Raw genomic sequence first — 20,011 nt, forward strand, 5'->3', positions numbered from 1 at the left:
GCTTGTGCTCTATACTTGGTGTTACACGCTAACTCTCCATCTTTTAAACTATCCTGACCAGAGACCTTTGTTACATAGAAGCTGCCGGCATGGCATCAGTTTTTGAAACGGGGAGGGGGGGGGGAGAGACAGCCAGTGGCCTCCCAAGACTCAGTCTGTGTGCCGTCACTGCTCATGCTGTCCCAAAGATGCGATGGGAAGGAAAGAGAAGAACTTTTCCCTCCCGTGAGTTGCTCTGCTTCCTAAAGTTTGTGCTGTTAGTGGGACTAAGATTGATTCTTGATAATTTCGAGAAACAGGAAGAGCTGCTGAGTGTTTCACCTGTATATACCAGCTGCTACAAATACCAAATACTTACTTTTTGGCCTGTATCTTACATTTTCTCCAAAATGTTCCTTCTTCAGAGAGGACTTTGTGATCAAAGCAGACATGTTTCTTCTTGCAATAGGAATTTGTTTGCTTGCTTTCCCCAGTAAGCTGATATATGTGAAATACAGGAAGATGATCTGCATCATAAGTGTTTTGCTGAGAAAGGTTAATAGCATGCTTATTAAAGTAGAGATGGTTTTCTGCATTCTGTTTCAGTGTGGCATTCAGCTGCCATAAGTTGCCCCCATTAGATATTTTGGAGAAGCACTGCTAAATTATTTTAGCTCCTTTAAGTTCCTTAACTAGCAAAAGGTTATACCAGAGTTCATGATTATGGCTTTAATTTTACTGGAAATGATGCAAGATCACTTTGGAAATCTATTAAGAGTTTTGTTTAATATTTCTTCTTCTGTGGCCTGGGTATTAAAAATAATATGCTTAGATGGAAATATAGTGTAGACTATTAGGAGCTATGCATTAACACTGTTTTACTAGAAGCGCATCATATTCTAATGGTGTCATTGCACTTTTTTATTGAATTAAGTCACATGGATCAAATAGCCATTCATCTGGTCAGAGGGGAATTACTTGGCACAGAATGAACTGAAGAATTGCAAAAACAATTCCTCCCAAATAATAATTTTCACCTGAGCCATGGTAAGCAGCCTGAGTGATTCAGATGCTATCACCTTTGCAGCTACTGCTCTTTCAACAAACTATCATGAAAAGGAAGCGACTGCCTTAAAGATATTCAGATGATACAATTTCACGGTTATCATTGTATTACTGCACACATACCTTTCATACATGAAACACACACAAAGCGGCTCCAGGCAGACTAATGGAAGCTAGACCGTTCCACTGACACCATGTTTGATGTCATGAGCGTGTGTGCGCGTGCACACACACACACACACACTTTCAATGTCTCCCTACTTCCCTGCCCCCCCAATATCAAATGGGGGTGCAGGGAAGTAGGGAAGTGCATGGCATCTTGGGTGAAGCCAGGATGGAATGTAGGCTCCTATTGAGAACAAATCTGGGTCATAGACCACAGTACCACTATTTTTTCCCCCCAATAAAAGAACACCGTGTTTGACACTGGCTTCACTGTTTATTTTCAAAAGTATGTCAGGCATCCTACACAGTGATCCTTTAAAGTTTTCTTTTCTTTTCTTTTCGCCCTGTGATAATACAGCCTGAAGATACATTTCAGTAAATCTGATAACAAACTGTTATTGTAAAGTGTTCATGATCATGGATATCTGGTAGCTATTATACATTACCATGGTGACATTTATATGGTGTTATGGGGTTCTTATCCAATAATATTGCCTTTCTTGAGAAAGGTTCAGCTTGAGCACAGTTCTGCTCCTTGTTGCATGACTTCCCTAATATATTGGATAGATATATACCCTGAAAACTGGGACTCAGTGGCAACAGAGTGTTGCAGTATGGAGTGCTCCTGGTTAGAGTGCCATTCAGTCATCTGTACCCTCCCCCAGTATATTTATTTGATTCTTTCTGTTATTGTGCACCACCCCTAACATGGCCACAGGGTATGCTCTTTGGGCTGTTTTGGAGTTCCCCTCTTAGGGTCTCCCACCTCCTCGGCCATATATTTAAAATTGTGAAAACCTTTGCCACCCCTTATGGATTTTTCGAAAGCTTTTGTTATATACTTCCAAGAAATTTTGGGTTCCCCATGAGTCTTCTCTTGACCCCTGAATGGTGACGTTTTGTCAAATGTAAAAAGTCAGGCTAGCTGACTTTTGTCACCAGTCTGAGCAGCCTTGAGTATGTGTAGGCTTCCTTGATGTGATCCAGGAGGGCTCCTCTTATGTGCTATCAATAGAACATATAATCATATAGCAAAAGAAGATCTGTAGAGGGGAGGACAGTAGCTCTGTGGTAGAGGTTGAACACAGAAGGTCCCAGGTTCAGCCTTGAGTTTGGCTGGCAGAATCTTCTACCGGAAATCCAGGAGAGCCATGACCACCATCTGTTGACAATGCTGAGCTAGATGGGCCCATGCTCTGACTCAGGGCGAGCCAGCTTCATATGTTCCTAAAGAGAGATATAACAATATATAAAAGAAACACTAAGAGAAGAATCCAATGGTGCTTGGGATGGTGGCTGAGAGGCCACTAGATGCTGCAGGCTTCCTTCTCTGCTCCCTGAGAGCAAGATTTAGTTCCAGAAGGCAGTGGTGGAAAGCTCTGCCATATCACTATTCTGCTCCAGCTCTATATTCACTTGTTATATTTGTCTATATTAGTGTATTCTCAAGCAGGGATAGCCCAAAGACTATTTACACGGGGGGAAATAATATGTTGAATGAGGCCCTTATAGGTTTTCAGTGATTTCAGTTTGTGGCCTTAAAAATGTATGAAAAAGAATCAATTCCTAAAGAAATAAAACCATAGTACTCAGTAAATATTTTGGAGTACACATACACAGACACAAACAAATAACTTCAGAGCAAAAGAATAATCAACAGAAGTGTCTGTGATACATGAAGATTTGATGAGGGGTATATGAGGAGAAGGGGCGCGGGTGGCGCTGTGGGTAAAACCTCAGCGCCTAGGACTTGCCGATCGCATGGTCGGCGGTTCGAATCCCCGCGGCGGGGTGCGCTCCCATCGTTCGGTCCCAGCGCCTGCCAACCTAGCAGTTCGAAAGCACCCCCGGGTGCAAGTAGATAAATAGGGACCGCTTACCAGTGGGAAGGTAAATGGCATTCCGGGTGCTGCGCCGGCTCGCCAGATGCAGCTTGTCACACTGGCCACGTGACCTGGAAGTGTCTGCAGACAGCGCTGGCTCCCGGCCTATAGAGTGAGATGAGCGCACAACCCTAGAGTCTGTCAAGACTGGCCTGTACGGGCAGGGGTACCTTTACCTTTACCTTTATATGAGGAGAAGCTGGTCTAAATGCTGAAATCTAATATGTGATGTGAGGGGAGATATTCTGTATTCTTCAGCTGTTCCACTTTGTAACCAAGAGAGCTAGCAAAGAAAGCTGGCTAATATGCACAAAAGAAGCAAACTTGTTTGCCTGGTCCTTTGATACTTCCTAAAGAATTATTCACCCTCTACAAATCCAGACGTACAGATTGCATCAAAACACTAAACAGATTAAGGGAAACATTTATCCCTAATCTAACGAAACAGCATATTCAGCTTTAATGACAGGCATGAAACATTCACCAAAATGCAGCAAAACAAAGTACCTACACTCTACACACAGTTTAGTTTGAGATATCCTTTATTAGACCAATGTGTTCATGTATGCTGTTTCTAACTAACTGAGCAGATTAATATATTGGTATATGTATGGATGTAGAATGACAGTTTTGTGAGACTCCCCCTCCCCAAACACAAAGTAGGTATTATTCATACAGACTAGGTCCCTGATTAGTTGTGGTAATGAAGTAAATATAATGGCTGGGAGCTATAGACACTGGTTTGGATTCAAAAAAGTGTGAGGTTCTTCTGACACAATCAACACAACCAAGTAAGTAAAAGCCTTCAAGCTTTTAATTTTTCTCTCAGTAGTCCAGCAAAAACATACAAGGATCTGGGAGAAGCATTAGTTATGGGCTATATATGATGGACATATCACAAAAATGAGCACTGTGTTACATCAAATGATTCAGGTTTTGTATGGCCTTTAACAAACTTATGGTGGATAAGCTTATTTATCAATAACTGGTCCTAAAGCCTCCCAAACAGGGGTGGGCCTTGGTAATATGCTCCCCTGTGCAAGGCCATTTGGTGCCCTCTCCCACAGCTCTCGCCGTGCCGGCTGAAGCTGGGCTTTGTGAAGGAGGCAAAAGGCTCTGGAAGGGTCCTAGAGCCCTCCTACCCCCTTTCCAAAGCCTGGTAAGGAGATGGGAGGACTCTAGGACCCTGTCAGAGCAATCATGCCTCCACCCTGAAGCCTGGCAAGTACTTACCAGGTTTTACAAAGGCATGCTTCTTGGCTGCACACCTGATGCAACTTCACTGCACACTGCCCAAAACCCACCCCTGCCCCAAAACCACAGTTTGAGAGAATCCTTGCAATGGATTGTAATTACTGCTCTTTCTGCTGCTAAAGGATATAAAAGAAAGGGTTGTATCCAATGTGTCAGCCTGCTAGAACCATTGCACAAGAGTTTGCCATACTGGAACTGTTGTGGCTAGGTATTTTATTTTTCTGTCCTCTACGAACTGTGCATATAAATACCAACTACTTGCTTGTGGAACCTCTTGCCCAGTAGCATAAGACAACCTGGTAACAGAACAGGTTCAGTGCTAACTCTACAATGCTGTGTTGTATACCACTCAAAATCTTTATGCATTGTAGACAGTAAATCCTTTGGGAAAGTGCCTATAACTGCTTTGTATGGTCATAATGTCTATTTCTGTGAGGATCTTGTCCCAAATATATCTCTCAGAGGACATGATTGACCACCACATGCAGACAAATGTACCATCCCTTGACATCTCTTCCAACTAGTCCTTTGAGACCATCTCAGAATTCCATCCAGCATTTATTTGAAGCTGTTTGAAATATCTTGAAGTGCCAACAAGAAAGGCCATTGGAAGTCTCTTTCCTTGCCCATGCCCTTACAGCTGTCTTTGAGCGAGAAATAAAACCCTGTTCTCAAAGGAGATTCTCTATCGGCATACCTATAATGCTGATTTTTTATAATTACCTTTAAAGCCTGAAACTTTACTGTACCTGTCTACTTGTCTTTGACTTTCCTGCAGTGACATTTCAGGTTTGCTTGTGACAATTGCCACATCATCTGCAAACAGTTGTATTGTGTGTTCTCCATTATTGATACTGACATCATTAATTTTGAAATTAATGATTATTGAAATTGCCAGAGCTGCAATAGACAGGGCAAAGAGCAGGAGCCATAAAGGACAACCCTGTCCTGTTCTTTGCAGGGTAACAGGGGGATGAATCCTATCTATTTGTCCTGATAACTTCTCCCAACTCTTTGCAAAGCTGCTCAAGTGTGCACCAAAACCTTTGTCTCATACCTTGTTCTGTATAACATCAATTTCATAAATAAGCCCTCCAAATTTTGCTAAGTTTTTTGACCATTGGAAGAAATAATGGGCATAAGCATCTTTTTAGTTTTTCAAAAAATATAGTATTTATTCAACACTTGTCTAGTGTTTTCTGAGATTTGTCTCTTGGGTGTGAAACCCATTTTATCTCTTTGAACATATGCCCCAATTCAGCTATAACTCAAATAAACATTATTAGAATTACACTGTGTGGCATACGTGCACATTCATATAATTACATTGTAAGCATACCTAGCAACACATGTTAAATTTAGTACAATTTATTTCTGCGTAGACAGGTTTATTATTGGGCCATAGGTAAATTTAGTTTTGAATGAGTACCCCAAATTCATGAGCTACTGCCTGCTCCCATTAAAATCTAAATTTTATTTAAATAATGTTTTTTTTAAAAAACAGGATAGGAAATTTCTGAAGGTATTTATTTTGCTATTTCTAGCTCTTGCTTAACTTTTACTACTCAAGCCCATATCAGCAATTCTATGAAGTATGATTCATGTGGTAAGCACTGGGCATTAGGTTCTGTACAAGCAGTGAATTTTCAGATTGTTGGAGGCAGACATGTAGTGTTGTTACTACCAGGACACACATTCATTCTGTGTGCCTTATCATGGTCTCTGACCAAATTTTTTCTTACTTAATAGCACTTATAGATTTTTTGAGGAAAAGCTGGAACTGTTCCCCAGAAACACGTGCAGCACTTCTGCAGTAAGTTTATTTTGACAGAATGTCTCTTGCAAAGACACCATGATGAATAATATACTTCACCATTCCAATGCCTGGGACAGTTGGGATTTTTTTCCAAGGTTATAATTCATTTGTTTGTTTGTTTCCATGTATTAAGGGATATGTGATGTACACAATCCATGTGCTCAACTTGTCCTTTAAAAAGTGAGGAAAGCACAAGCATGATGCTATTTTGCCTTTTCAGTAAACAATGTCCTGCCATTCAAGCCCTCTTAAATGTGAAATTGATCGGATCCAATTACAAGCATTTTGTGGTCTAATCAATTTCATCATTCCCAACTTGGGTGAAACAATGCATGTGAGTGGGTGTAAATTAGACCAAGGAACAAAAATGTTTTCCCCATTCAACTATATCTATAGGTTCCCCCAATTATATAATTTTGAATCTAGCAATTCTAGGTTAAGGGTTGTTATCACATTAGTGATAAATTGTTCCCATTGCCCCTTAGAAATAAAAATCTGTACACAGCTGCAGGGGCGTGTAATGTTTAGGTGTAAGATTATGGTTTGTAGAGTTAAATTTTCCACAATGTATTATTGCTAGCATGTATGCTCTCAGTATAGTTCAGCATGTATAATTCAGCATTTTTTTCTTTGATCGCCTTGGAAAGAGTTCTTTTTCAGAAGAGTCATGCCAGCTCTATAGCTGTATGCTAAATGAAATGTTAAATATCAGCTACCATACAGACAAAATGATGAAACTATTTGCCAAGTTTTAAGGAGAGTGATATGGCAATCAAATCTTTCAACAATATGCTAAAAATATGATAAAGCAGAAACTCAGAAATAATTCATTTTCAACCCCTGCATTATCACAATTATTCAGGCTGAAAGAATAAGATATTATGACAGGCACTGGGGTATTGCTGAAAACAGGAAGACCATGTCTTGTTATTTCCCTATTGTCAGTGGCATTTCATGATGTAAAATGAGAGATCTGAAGTCATCACACTGCAAGTTCTCCCATCCCTAGTAGCAAATAAAGTAGAGAAGAGCCAAAGAAACACACAAAGCATCAGATATAATATTCTGTATCACTAGATGAGGCTGATTAGCCTTCATGGATCACTGCCTTGCCGTGGAGAAGGGGCTTGAAGAACTCAGAGAAGCTATGAACTATGCCGAGCAGGGCACCCAAGATGAACAGGTCATAGTGGAGAGTTTTGACCAAACGTGATCCACCTGGAGTAGGAACCGGCAAGCCACTCCAGTATCCCTGCCAAGAAAACTCCATGGACAAAGACAACAGGCATATAAAAGTTATGACGCTGGAAGATGAGCCCCTCAGGTCGGAAGGTGTCCAACATGCTACTGGGGAAGAGCGGAGGACAAGTACAAGTAGATCCAGAGCTGATGAAGCGGCTGGGCCAAAGCCGAAAGGACGCTCAGTTGTGGATATGCATGGAAGCGAAAGGAAAGTCCAATGCTGTAAAGAAAAATATTGCATAGGAACCTGGAATGTAAGAACCATGAACCTGGGTAAGTTGGATGTGGTCAAAAATGAGATGGCAAGAATAAATATTGACATCCTGGGCATCAGTGAGCTAAAATGGACGGGAATGGGCGAATTCAGTTCGGATGACTATCATATCTACTACTGTGGGCAAGAAATCCGTAAAAGAAATGGAGTGGCCCTCATAGTCAACAAAAGAGTGGCGAAAGCTGTACTGGGATGCAGTCTCAAAAATGATAGAATGATCTCGATACGAATCCAAGGCAGACCTTTTAACATCACAGTAATCCAAGTTTATGCACCAACTACTGGTGCTGAAGAAACTGAAATTGACCAATTCTATGAAGACTTACAAGACCTTATAGAAGTGACACCAAAGAAGGATGTTCTTCTCATTATAGGGGATTGGAATGCTAAAGTAGGGAATCAAGAGATAAAAGGAACAACTGGCAAGTTTGGCTTTGGAGATCAAAATGAAGCAGGGCAAAGGCTAATAGAGTTCTGTCAAGAGAACAAGCTGGTCATCACAAACACGCTTTTCCAACAACACAAGAGACGACTCTACACATGGACATCACCAGATGGACAACATCGAAATCAGATTGATTATATTCTCTGCAGCCAAAGATGGAGAAGCTCTATACAGTCAGCAAAAACAAGACCTGGAGCTGACTGTGGCTCAGATCATCAGCTTCTTATAGCAAAATTCAAGCTTAAACTGAAGAAAGTAGGAAAAACCACTGGGCCGGTAAGATACAATCTAAATCAAATCCCTTATGAATACACAGTGGAAGTGAGGAACAGGTTTAAGGATTTAGATTTGGTGGACAGAGTGCCTGAAGAACTATGGGTGGAGGCTCGCAACATTATACAGGAGGCAGCAACTAAAACCATCCCAATGGAAAAGAAATGCAAGAAAGCAAAGTGGCTGTCCAACGAGGCCTTACAAATAGCGGGGGAGAGAAGGCAAGCAAAATGCGAGGGAGATAGTGAAAGATACAGGAAAGTGAATGCAGATTTCCAAAGAATAGCAAGGAGAGACAAGAAGGCCTTCTTAAACGAGCAATGCAAAGAAATAGAGGAAAACAACAGAATGGGAAGAACTAGAGATCTGTTCAAGAAAATCGGAAATATGAAAGGAACATTTCGTACAAAGATTACCATAATAAAGGACAAAAGTGGTAAAGACCTAACTGAAGCAGAAGACATCAAGAAGAGATGGCAAGAATACACAGAGGAATTATACCAGAAAGATATGGATGTCTTGTACACCCCAGGTAGTGTGGTTGCTGACCTTGAGCCAGACATCCTGGAAAGTGAAGTCAAATGGGCCTTAGAAAGCACTGCAAATAACAAGGCCAGTGGAAGTGATGGTATTCCAGCTGAACTGTTTAAAATATTAAAAGATGATGTTGTTAAGGTGCTACACTCAATATGCCAGCAAGTTTGGAAAACTCAGCAGTGGCCAGAGGATTGGAGAAGATCAGTCTACATCCCAATCCCAAAGAAAGGCAGTGCCAAAGAATGCTCCAACTACCGCACAATTTCACTCATTTCACATGCTAGCAAGGTTATGCTTAAAATTCTACAAGGAAGGCTCAAGCAGTATGTGGACCGAGAACTCCCAGAAGTGCAAGCTGGATTTAGAAGAGGCAGAGGAACCAGAGACCAAATTGCAAACATGTGCTGGATTATGGAGAAAGCTAGAGAGTTCCAGAAAGACATCTACTTCTGCTTCATTGACTATGCAAAAGCCTTTGACTGTGTCGACCACAGCAAACTATGGCAAGTTCTTAAAGAAATGGGAGTGCCTGATCACCTCATCTGTCTCCTGAGAAATATCTACGTGGGACAAGAAGCTACAGTTAGAACTGGATATGGAACAACTGATTGGTTCAAAATTGGGAAAGGAGTACGGCAAGGCTGTATATTGTCTCCCTGCTTATTTAACTTATATGCAGAATTCATCATGCGAAAGGCTGGGCTGGATGAATCCCAAGCCGGAATTAAGATTGCTGGAAGAAATATCAACAACCTCAGATATGCAGATGACACAACCTTGATGGCAGAAAGTGAAGAGGAATTAAAGAACCTTTTAATGAGGGTGAAAGAGGAGAGCGCAAAATATGGTCTGAAGCTCAACATCAAAAAAACGAAGATCATGGCCACTGGGCCCATCACCTCCTGGCAAATAGAAGGGGAAGAAATGGAGGCAGTGAGAGATTTTACTTTCTTGGGCTCCATGATCACTGCAGATGGTGACAGCAGTCACGAAATTAAAAGACGCCTGCTCCTTGGGAGAAAGGCGATGGCAAACCTAGACAACATCTTAAAAAGCAGAGACATCACCTTGCCAACAAAGGTCCGTATAGTAAAAGCCATGGTTTTCCCAGTAGTGATGTATGGAAGTGAGAGCTGGACCATAAAGAAGGCTGATCGCCGAAGAATTGATGCTTTTGAATTATGGTGCTGGAGGAGACTCTTGAGAGTCCCATGGACTGCAAGAAGATCAAACCTCTCCATTCTGAAGGAAATCAGCCCTGAGTGCTCACTGGAAGGACAGATCGTGAAGCTGAGGCTCCAATACTTTGGCCACCTCATGAGAAGAGAAGACTCCCTGGAAAAGACCCTGATGTTGGGAAAGATGGAGGGCACAAGGAGAAGGGGACAACAGAGAATGAGATGGTTGGATGGTGTTCTTGAAGCTACCAGCATGAGTTTGATCAAACTGCGGGAGGCAGTGGAGGACAGAAGTGCCTGGCGTGCTCTGGTCCATGGGGTCACAAAGAGTCGGACACGACTAAACGACTAAACAACAACAAAGCCTTCAGCAGTGTGGTTCTCTTCAGATGTTTTGGATGACGAGCCTGATTGCCCAAGCCAGCACAAAGCCCTCAATTTGCATGGCTTTTTTCTTTCTCTTTCAATAGTAATTTGCCACACGGTAGCCACTGAGCATTCAAGTCCTAGCTGTCTAGTTTTTATTCCTATCAGATTTTCTTGTACTTCTGCAAACCTTGGGGTTTCGCTTAAGCTCATTCATATCTCCCCTCTTGTGGATGAATGGTGTCAATTTGGCTAGCACTTGGCAAACTGAGATGGTGATGGATATATAGGCTTCTTCCATCTGTTCTGTACTAGTTACCTCACTTACAATATTGTTTTCCCCGGGAAGGGACACGCCAGATGAAGACTTTGGTCCTAGGAAGTCCTCTGACATTTCCTTCGGTTTGAGGAAGAGGCAATTGGAAGGTAGGGCATTGCATGCACTTCAGAGCTTAATACGTACTCTAGAGTAAGAGGGCCAAATGAGCTGTGTACTTAAATACATAGCAGGCAGGTAGGTTTTTTGCTTTTCTTTAGGTAGGTAGAGTGTTGGGGAGCCCAATTCTCAGACTGAAGGCATTATATGTGAAGCGGAGGCTCACTTTTTCATTCCCCTGCCAAGAACCCCTGACTTAGAAAAATGTCCCATCAGCACCAAAGGAGACTGTGTGTGTGAACATAATTGTTTCATTTATTTCATTTATGAATTTCGTCCCATGAAACATATTAGCAATAAAAATCCCAGCAATAAAAACATCTGTTAATGCAGTTTCTAGTCTGATGCAGATAGCCACACATCATATGCCCAAAACAAGTTGTTAAAAAAGTATTTTATTTTTTCTTTTCATGATTACAAATCAATGAAACAAAACCAAACAGAAGGAAATGTTTTATTAGTAGTTCATTAATGAGTTTAAACAACTAGATGTCTTTGAGTCACAAAACACTACAAAGAGCCACAAACATAATTAAAAATGAAATAAATATTTAGATTTTTTGATCTGGTATTTTAAACCTCAGTATTTATAAAATATATAATACTTTATATTACATTTGCTCTGTCATTTCCCCCAACCACAAATTAAAACTCATGAAATATTATCAATGTACAAAGCAATGAGAATAAGCCAAAATCAGATAATTTTAAGGTCTGGAGAAAAATAGCTGATATGATTTTATTACTCTATGTCAAGATTGTGCATCTGCTGCAAAAATAGTCATTTCCCCAACCAATATATACATATTTTACTTAGAATTATATCTTAAAGCAAGTGCAGAATATACCATAAAATATAGAAATAAAGTTGATCTGCATTTTGTTCTGAGGGATTGTTATTCACTTGAAGTTAGGTTTGGAACATTTGGAGTGGCTCAAAGTTTCAAATCAATCCTATTTCTAAAAAGGTCATAGATTATTACTGTAAACCAGGCAAATTGTTCAAATTGTTTTGAGCCACACTTTGGCTGAAATCCTGTGCTCAGTTACATTCATGCAAGTCCAATTTAATTCAAGAGGAGTTATGCACAGGCAAACCTGCTCAGTATTTTAGTCTGGGGCTCTCAAGATCACCACATGTTCTATGATGGCCTCCATGCCAAAACAAAGAAAGCAGATAGATACATGTACACTATTATGTGGGAATAAAAATTTAATGCTTGAAATGAATTTGGCAACTCCGGTGGATATTGGAGCTCATGCATCAGTTAGTATTACACAGCTGGGGTGCCTGTTTGCAGAATCAAAATGATAAAAAAACAGAAAAAAAATTTCCGCAATTTCAATAAATGGGTTTTGGCCGTAATGAAATCTCTGGTCACTTCCCCAAGGATTTCATTTCCTAAGACTGGCCAATTTTTTCTCTCCATGAAGACTAAATACTTTTTGTTATCTAGAACATGATTCATGTAAGCCTTTAAAAGCATGCACAATATTATTCCTATTGATGGAAGTCATTACAACACATGCATGGAGTTACACATGTATTCAAATGCTTTGCCAGCATAGGAATGAGGCCCCCCTCCCCCAGACATTTTTAAAACCACCTTCATCTGCCCTGTGCTCCATTAATGTCTTTTATGGATGCATACCAAAAAAAGAATAAGTTCTAAAGTGGAACATATGCATGCAAATAATTCATTCAAGTCTACCTATCTTGATTTCCTTCGCAATTTTCAGTTAGGAACTTCAAAATCTTTAGGCACCGATTCCTTTCACTCCTCTGAGTAAAACAATACAGCTTGAGATGTAATCATGAAGATTGCTGGTTATGAGTGATTCTGGAAAGTTCAAGAGAGGCTACAATTCCCATCATTACCTATACTAAAGCACACTGAGTTATCTGATCAGTACTTGATGGAACAAGGTTTATTCGAACAATGCCTTGACTCTTCAGAGGATAATATTCAATCCGTGTTTTGTGAGTCGTTCTTGAAGCAGAATAATGTGTGGCATTTGCATTTTACAAATTTTACATATCAATTTAGATTGATATGACAAAACAACCCCCAAGTTTCAAGTTAAGCTATTCTCATCGAGATAGCTCTATCTAGTTAGACTTGGAGCCAAAGGCTGTATATGCACCATGGCTTTCCAGTCCATTTCCCACTGGACCCTTCCCAGATCCTTCCCCTTTCTGCTTCCCCACAAAAGCTGTCTTGAGAATTGGGGAACCCTCTAGAGCAATATATGATGCTTCAGGGGGAAGAGGTGGGGGAAGAAAAACAGGCAGTCAACCTCCCCTGCCCCATGCAGGAGTGTGCTTTGAGCTCATGCATGCTGCTTATTGGATCCTAGCCTAGTTTTTACACAGAGTTTCTGCTGGCAATTACAACCCCAAAATACAGCTGTGCAACTTATAAAGAATCGTGCCCCATTATATGGAAGAGGATGTTAATCTTTCCAGTGCAATATTATCTGCAAGATATTCATAGTCCATATTTTAATTACACACAACTCACAGAGCTTTCATGCAAGTTATTGCATGTTCCTGTGGTCCCAATGTCCTTGGGGCAATAGCTGTCAGATTTTAAGGTTCACAACCCAGCTTTAGCTACATCCAGCAACAGGGGACTCACTTCAATATTTCTAAACCATATATGTCTAGCTTCCTGCAATCAGATATAAGGAGAGAAAGCAGGGGACTAATGTACATTTATGTTCGCGCCGGGGAAGCTGTGATTCTCCAGATGTTGTTCAACTCCAGATTCTATCAGCCCCAGACACCATGGCCAATGATAATGAAAGATGGCAGTTGCAGTCTGACAACGTTTGCAGGGCCACAGGGTTCCCTGCCATGATTTAAATGTTGAACAGCAAGATGAAATTTTTGTAGATATAGTTTCCTCATGTAGTGATGAAAATAGATGCTCTTGATGAAGTTCCCCATTCTATAAAAGGGATCATTTGTTGTAACCAAATACACTATTTTTTTCTCCTAAACACATGGTGGTGGTGTCACTGCTGTGACCCATATTTGGTCAGGATATGACTGATCAGTTGTAGACCAAAGTTCTCAGGAATGCACATACTCAGGGTGTTCTTTATCATATTCCCTGGCAACAGGTGGTGTTAACTTAAAAATCACCCAACAGATTTTAACCCTTTTCTAAGTTGTTGTAGGGGGTTTTAATAATCACAGGGCATGAGCCAATACACTGGGAGCTACTGCCGGGAAAAGCTAAAAAGACACAACAAGCAATGGCACAGCTCTGGCCCATATGGACCTTAGGATTGCAGTTAGATTCACATATCATATTATTATAATGTTGAACAGCTATAGTTAGAGGTGCCACCAGAATTTAGTTCAGTTGACCATCTCTTACTGGAATTTGCTTTAAAAATTATGTATTAAGCATCACCAAACTGTAAACTGAATAACCACATGCATAGTATCTTCAGGATATTCTGGGCCGCACAACTGCAAACCATATGTAAAAAGCAGACTCTCTCATGATTCTGCCATGGCACTTTGCATTATATGAATGGATGCTTTCACAAAATGAGTGCAATCACCCCCCCCCTTAACTCACTTACACCAGTCAGAGCTATAGCTTGAGAATAGAACACATTTTTCATACAAAAGGTCTAAGGAGCCATCCCTGCCATCTCCAGCTAAATAGATCTCTGGTAGCAAGGCCTTGAAGCTACCTGACTCAACATAAGTCACATTCTTACTTCATATGAGTGACCATATGTATTTAAAAATAAGAATCTTGAGTTCTACTTTTCTGTGTTATAAGCTTTTCTTGAAGATGCATTTGTTATGGTACCAAAAATAGTTTTAATGAATACCTTGAGTTCAGCAGCTTCCTCATTTTTGTAGTAGTTTCTAAAGAAAACCACAGCATTTAAAATAATAATAATCAAAGGGTGAACTTATCACATCCATACTTGCCTCCCAAAGACAGGTACAAATAAATAAGGCAGCCCTAATGATGCAAGATATCTAAGCTGCCACAAGGTAGCCATTATTGTTTGAAAAATACAACTACATGAGTCATCTCCTAATTATATAGCAGACCCATTTGTAATCTGTGTTATCTTTTGGTCTGTTATAGTTTCAAGAATTTTGTTTTTGGCTTCAGAAAGTAGGCAGTTTAGTTGCCATTATGAGAAGCTATTAGTATGAGGATTACTGTAATAGTGTAGCAAGACTGATACTTTTAAGGCACAATCATGATCATTCCCATTAATGAGTGCTAATTCCCACATCAACTTCAAAGTGAGCGAGTGACTTTACTATTCTTAAGTGCATGAGAAGTAAAAGCAACCATGTAGTTCGCTTGCCATTGATTCTACTGAAGTCAGCAGGCAAAATTTTGCTATTGACTTTGGGCTCTAATGCCAACCGTTCAGATCTCTCCAGTGTCACATTTTCACAACAGAGCCTTTAGATTACATGGAGTACTTGGAATACCTTGGTTCCTAGCTTAGTGAATTCAAATATGCCACTTTGTACTCGATTCATCTTGTATCATTATACTCTCACACATATTACTTTGAATTTGTAACTGGTAACAATATTGAATAGATTTATGAATTGGATTTGATGCACCAATTGGCAATGTGATATGTGTGTGTGGTCTTTTGAGATGCTTAGGTCACATCTTGGCTAAAACTCTGAATTTTAAAATATTACTGACTCTATTGCATGATTCTCAACATGCTGCATGCTAATGACAGATCCACAGAACCATGATACTGGTTATGTGAATTCAATACATATTATCATATTCATTTAAACATCCTGCCTTTCCTTCAAAGCCCAAGTTGATGAGTTGAAACATTTGAGCCTGGGATTGGCTCCAAGAGCCTGTTTGGTGGGCAGGGGAATGATATACCTTATGTGAGCAGGGAAAACTGTGTGTGTGTTGCATGCTTGATTCACTGGTATGAGCTAGCACAGTGTTAATTGGATCCCACCATGATTTATTAAATATTACCCCCCAGACAACCTTCCTATGAAGTTCTAATATAATGCTTGCAATTAGTGACTCATTCTTATGGATAGTTTGGACCAAGTAATATCAAATGTAGTCACTGTTTCCTTCTTAACCTTAGTTATTTCCTTCAAAGCTAATTTCAGCAAGAACTACAAATTATTGAATGATTAGTTCATAAAAATATTGCACAGGGATAGTTAAGTAGCAGCAGGTTACCATCCTGGTATAAAATGTATATGTGCTACATGTATATGCGAAATGAAAACTGTCAGTTACAAGCTTCAGTTTAAGATAGTACAGTGGAACCTTGGTTCCCAAACTTAAGTCTGTTCAATTCCTGAAACAGTTCAGGAATCAAGGTGCGGTTTCTGATTGGCCGCAGCAGCTTCCTGCAGCCAATCAGAAGCCGCACCGGGTGTTTGGCTTCCAAATAACGTTTGAAAACCAGAACAACTACTTCCGGTTTTCATTCGTTCAGGAGCCGGAATATTAACTCCCAGGGTGTTCGGGAGCCAAGGTTCCACTGTATAGCATTGGCCCATCTCATTTTATCCCCTGAACACATGGGCAATGGGACTTTTAAAATTCATGCCCCAAAGAAAACTCCAGTAAAGCAACTTACAGTAAGAGGGACAGAGATGAGGCAACTTTTCTGGAAAGTAAATATAAAAAGGACTCTCTGCATGTATAGATCTCAAATCTCCCTGAACAGTTCTGCACAAAAGGCAGAGATGGACAACCCTTATTTCTGTTGAGGGCCATTTTGTCTCGGGGGTAATATATTGGAGACTGCATGCTGGTAGTGGATGGGACTGCAGCCACCAATGGGGAGACTGGAGCCAAGAGTGGATGGAGCCAACTCCCTTTCCCTCCCTTTTGGCCACTATTTTCTCTCTCTCTTCTTCTGTTACCTCATTTCCCACTGGATTGTTCCCCTTTCCCCAACTTGTATGAAATTAGATTAAGGACCACATAATGCCTAACCTTGGTGTAAGGGCAACGGGGAACAATCTGCATGGTTGAAAATACTTATTTGCATTGATTTGAATCTGGCTTATACACGTAATTGTGATCTGGATTGTACTCAATGCAAAACTAAACTCATTTCAGAGAGAGAGAGAGAATGAGAGAATATTTCCTAATGGCTCTTTGGAACCTTATCAGTGTTATATACACTGTACATATATAGTAGATCAAATTTTACACTTTCTCTAGATTCATCATTAAAATACAATTCTTAAAAATACATGTAAAGCATATTACCCTTTTCAGACATTTTACAGATGAAATCAGTGCATGTGGGAGGGGTTATATCTCAGTGGAAGGCTCTGCCTTCCAATGTATGAGTGTTTCTTATACTATCTGAAAAGACCCCAGTGCATGCAAAGAGGACTCTCTTATAATATTAGGGCATGCTGCTTTTCCAGAGTTGCCGAACAGATGAAGAATCCTCTGCATGTACAACTGTATGTATGGAGGTCTTTGCAAATGGTACAATGAATCCATGAACAATGGAGGCAGAGCCTGCTGGCCTCATACATAAAATATCTGAAAAGGGCTCATTGTCTTACCCTGTGGGCTAGTTTTACATGACACAACACTGAATGCCATTTTAAGAGTTTGCTAAAACTTTCCAAGTTTCACTTCAAAAATTGGGATGTTCCATTTAACCTACAAGAAAGCTTGCTTTTTTGTAAGGTCATTTTTAACAGCTGTTAATTAAAATACAAAAGAGAAAATGAATTCTATTTCTTGGTTTCCTGTTGGTAATATGAAAATCAAATTTAAAAGTGAAGCCTTGTGCAACCTTTATTGTGCCTGTAACAAAATATAATACTTGGGATTTGAGAACAAAGCCTGGCAGATTAAAAGACACTTCACTATAAAACTGAATAATAAAAGACATAATTAAACAGGTTTAACATTGGTTTTGTAATTCATTCATAATTAAAACAATTCTGAATGTTAACAGATTTTTACTAACAATGGAGAATCTGTATATAGAAAGAAAGCAAAGGGAAAAGGGGAAAAGGTTTTGTTGGCTTAAGACCATGATCCTCAAACAACAATTTCTGGGTAGTTCTAATAAGGTCAATGGAATTACTCCAGAATTGAGGCCTAGGTCTCACAAAAACAGGTGAACCTGTGTATAGTCTCTACCACTTTAGGCTCTGAGGTGAAGGCTCATCAAGTTATGATAATTCTCCATGAAAAATATTCACACAGAAAGAAAATTAGCATGTCATGTTGAAGGCTATGCTACCACCATTCATGCTCACATCGAGTTCGCTACATGCTGTGATTCCTCCCTCCCCATGTGCAGCAGGATGTGGCGGCTGTGTGCGCTGTGTTTCTGACTTGGTTTCCCTAAGTCATGCATCTCTACTGGTTACTGGGTAGGGAGTGGCAAGGCAGCGAGGAGCAGGTGTGGTGCAAGAGCAGCAGCGAAGGCAATTCAACATACCCAGCACTGTGCCTGCACCACCCTGAGCTCTCTGCTGCCTTGCCCCCCCCCTCCGCTGGCTGCTACTGCCTGTATCACAGAACACTGAATTTTGTGAGCCCCAAACTGCAATTTGAGAATTACAGAATTTCCACCTCATTTGCTGTTCATGAGAGCAAGAGCTAAGTGGCTTAAGTACTATAGGCTTCAATAGCAGATGGCTTCATTATGCTTATATTTCCTTTTTAAAAACATGTTGACCTAATATGGCTATACTATTATCATTATGATAATGGGATGGAACCAAAATTAAGAATGAAGATGATTCTATGTCAAAAGGGCACAAATATGAATTTGCAACAGTACTTAAGGTGCTTTCTTTTCTAAGGAGATACAGTAGCATCTTTTTGTATTCACTTCCTTGTTGCTACACACTGATCCCTCTTTGCCTGACATTTATAGTCTAGCAAGAGGAAATTAGTTCTGATCCAGAACTTGGTAGGTTGTCATATAAAAACATCTGGAAAGAAAATGTCTATTATTATGGAGATTTGAAAATTGTATTAAATACTTAAGTGCAGCACTGTGTCATTCGTTTATTTCTGTTTCTTTTGTTTCCAGTGTCATTCAAAACACAATCAGATTATACTATAAAAGCATCTTCATCCACCTCAGAGATTTCTGCTTGGATTATGTACTGATGCCTTGTAAAATTGAGACTTAATTCATGATCCCATGTGACTATACTCTGCTGACAACTGCCACTTGTCTCTTGAGTCAGTTCTCTTGCTTGCTGTTTGTTCTCCGAGAGACCTGTCTGATGAATGTTTCGTATACGTAGTCTCATGTACTCCTGGAAAGTGGCAAGTGCAGAAATAGGAGCCATCAAGTCGTATACTTCAATTTGCTAGTGCCAGAAGATGAAGCAACAGCAGCACCAGTAGTAGCAGCAGCAGTAACAGCAGTAGCAGCAGCTGTGGCCTGACTGCCAACATAGAGTGGGTCCAAACAGGCCACTTTGGCCGCAAAGAAAGAGTGGATACAATGCAGGACTGCAAACAGGTTGGAAAATTCCAACTCCTGAAAGTGAAAGCAAAGAAGTCAAAGGTAAGATTAGGCCACCTTTTCATCTTCCACAGCACACCCAGCACTCTGTTGTAGAGACAATCCAGCAGAGGTTTAACCAAGTCAAGGATAGCCATCCATCACTGTGGAAAGCTGCAGTATTTGTTGGCTAATGAAGAAACACCTTCTTTGGATAACATGCACTCAAATATTTGAGTGGAATGCTACAGCAATTTTATATTGGACGTTTGTGACAATGAATGCTAGAAACTAAGCCATGACTTAGCATGGAAAAGAAAATTTGTCGAATAAATAGAAAGAAGAAAGTTAAATTCACTGTTTCTTTATTTCTACAATCCATGGGCTAACTCATCCCCCTGCCCCTCTGGTAGGTAGAGAAGGATAAAAGGAAGTGGAAACCAATCAAAGGGCTTGAACTGGCCACAACATTATTGAAAGAACATGAAAAATGGGCATGTGGGGGGGCATTAAGGTATTATGAGGAAAATCAGGCATAAGAAGGTTCCTGAGCTGAGCTACTAAAACACTGCTCCTTGTATCCCACCTTTATCCTGAATCATAGC

General features: G+C 40.3%; 1 protein-coding gene across 3 annotated transcripts in view; it reads right to left on the reverse strand.

Annotated features, from left to right (window-relative positions):
• Positions 1 to 11,290: 11,290 nt before the first annotated feature.
• Positions 11,291 to 20,011, reverse strand: part of SNTG1 (syntrophin gamma 1) — a 241,028-nt gene continuing 232,307 nt past the window's right edge. For all 3 annotated transcript variants that reach the window (XM_081014050.1, XM_081014051.1, XM_081014052.1), the window contains one exon: positions 11,291 to 19,442. In XM_081014050.1, the coding sequence (XP_080870176.1) occupies positions 19,248 to 19,442 (195 nt within the window). In that variant the 3' untranslated portion in view covers positions 11,291 to 19,247. The remainder of the gene's footprint in view (positions 19,443 to 20,011) is intronic.

Source organism: Podarcis pityusensis (assembly GCF_964106645.2).
Source record: "Podarcis pityusensis genome assembly, chromosome: 7".
In the NCBI taxonomy this organism is placed as follows: Eukaryota; Metazoa; Chordata; class Lepidosauria; order Squamata; family Lacertidae; genus Podarcis; species Podarcis pityusensis.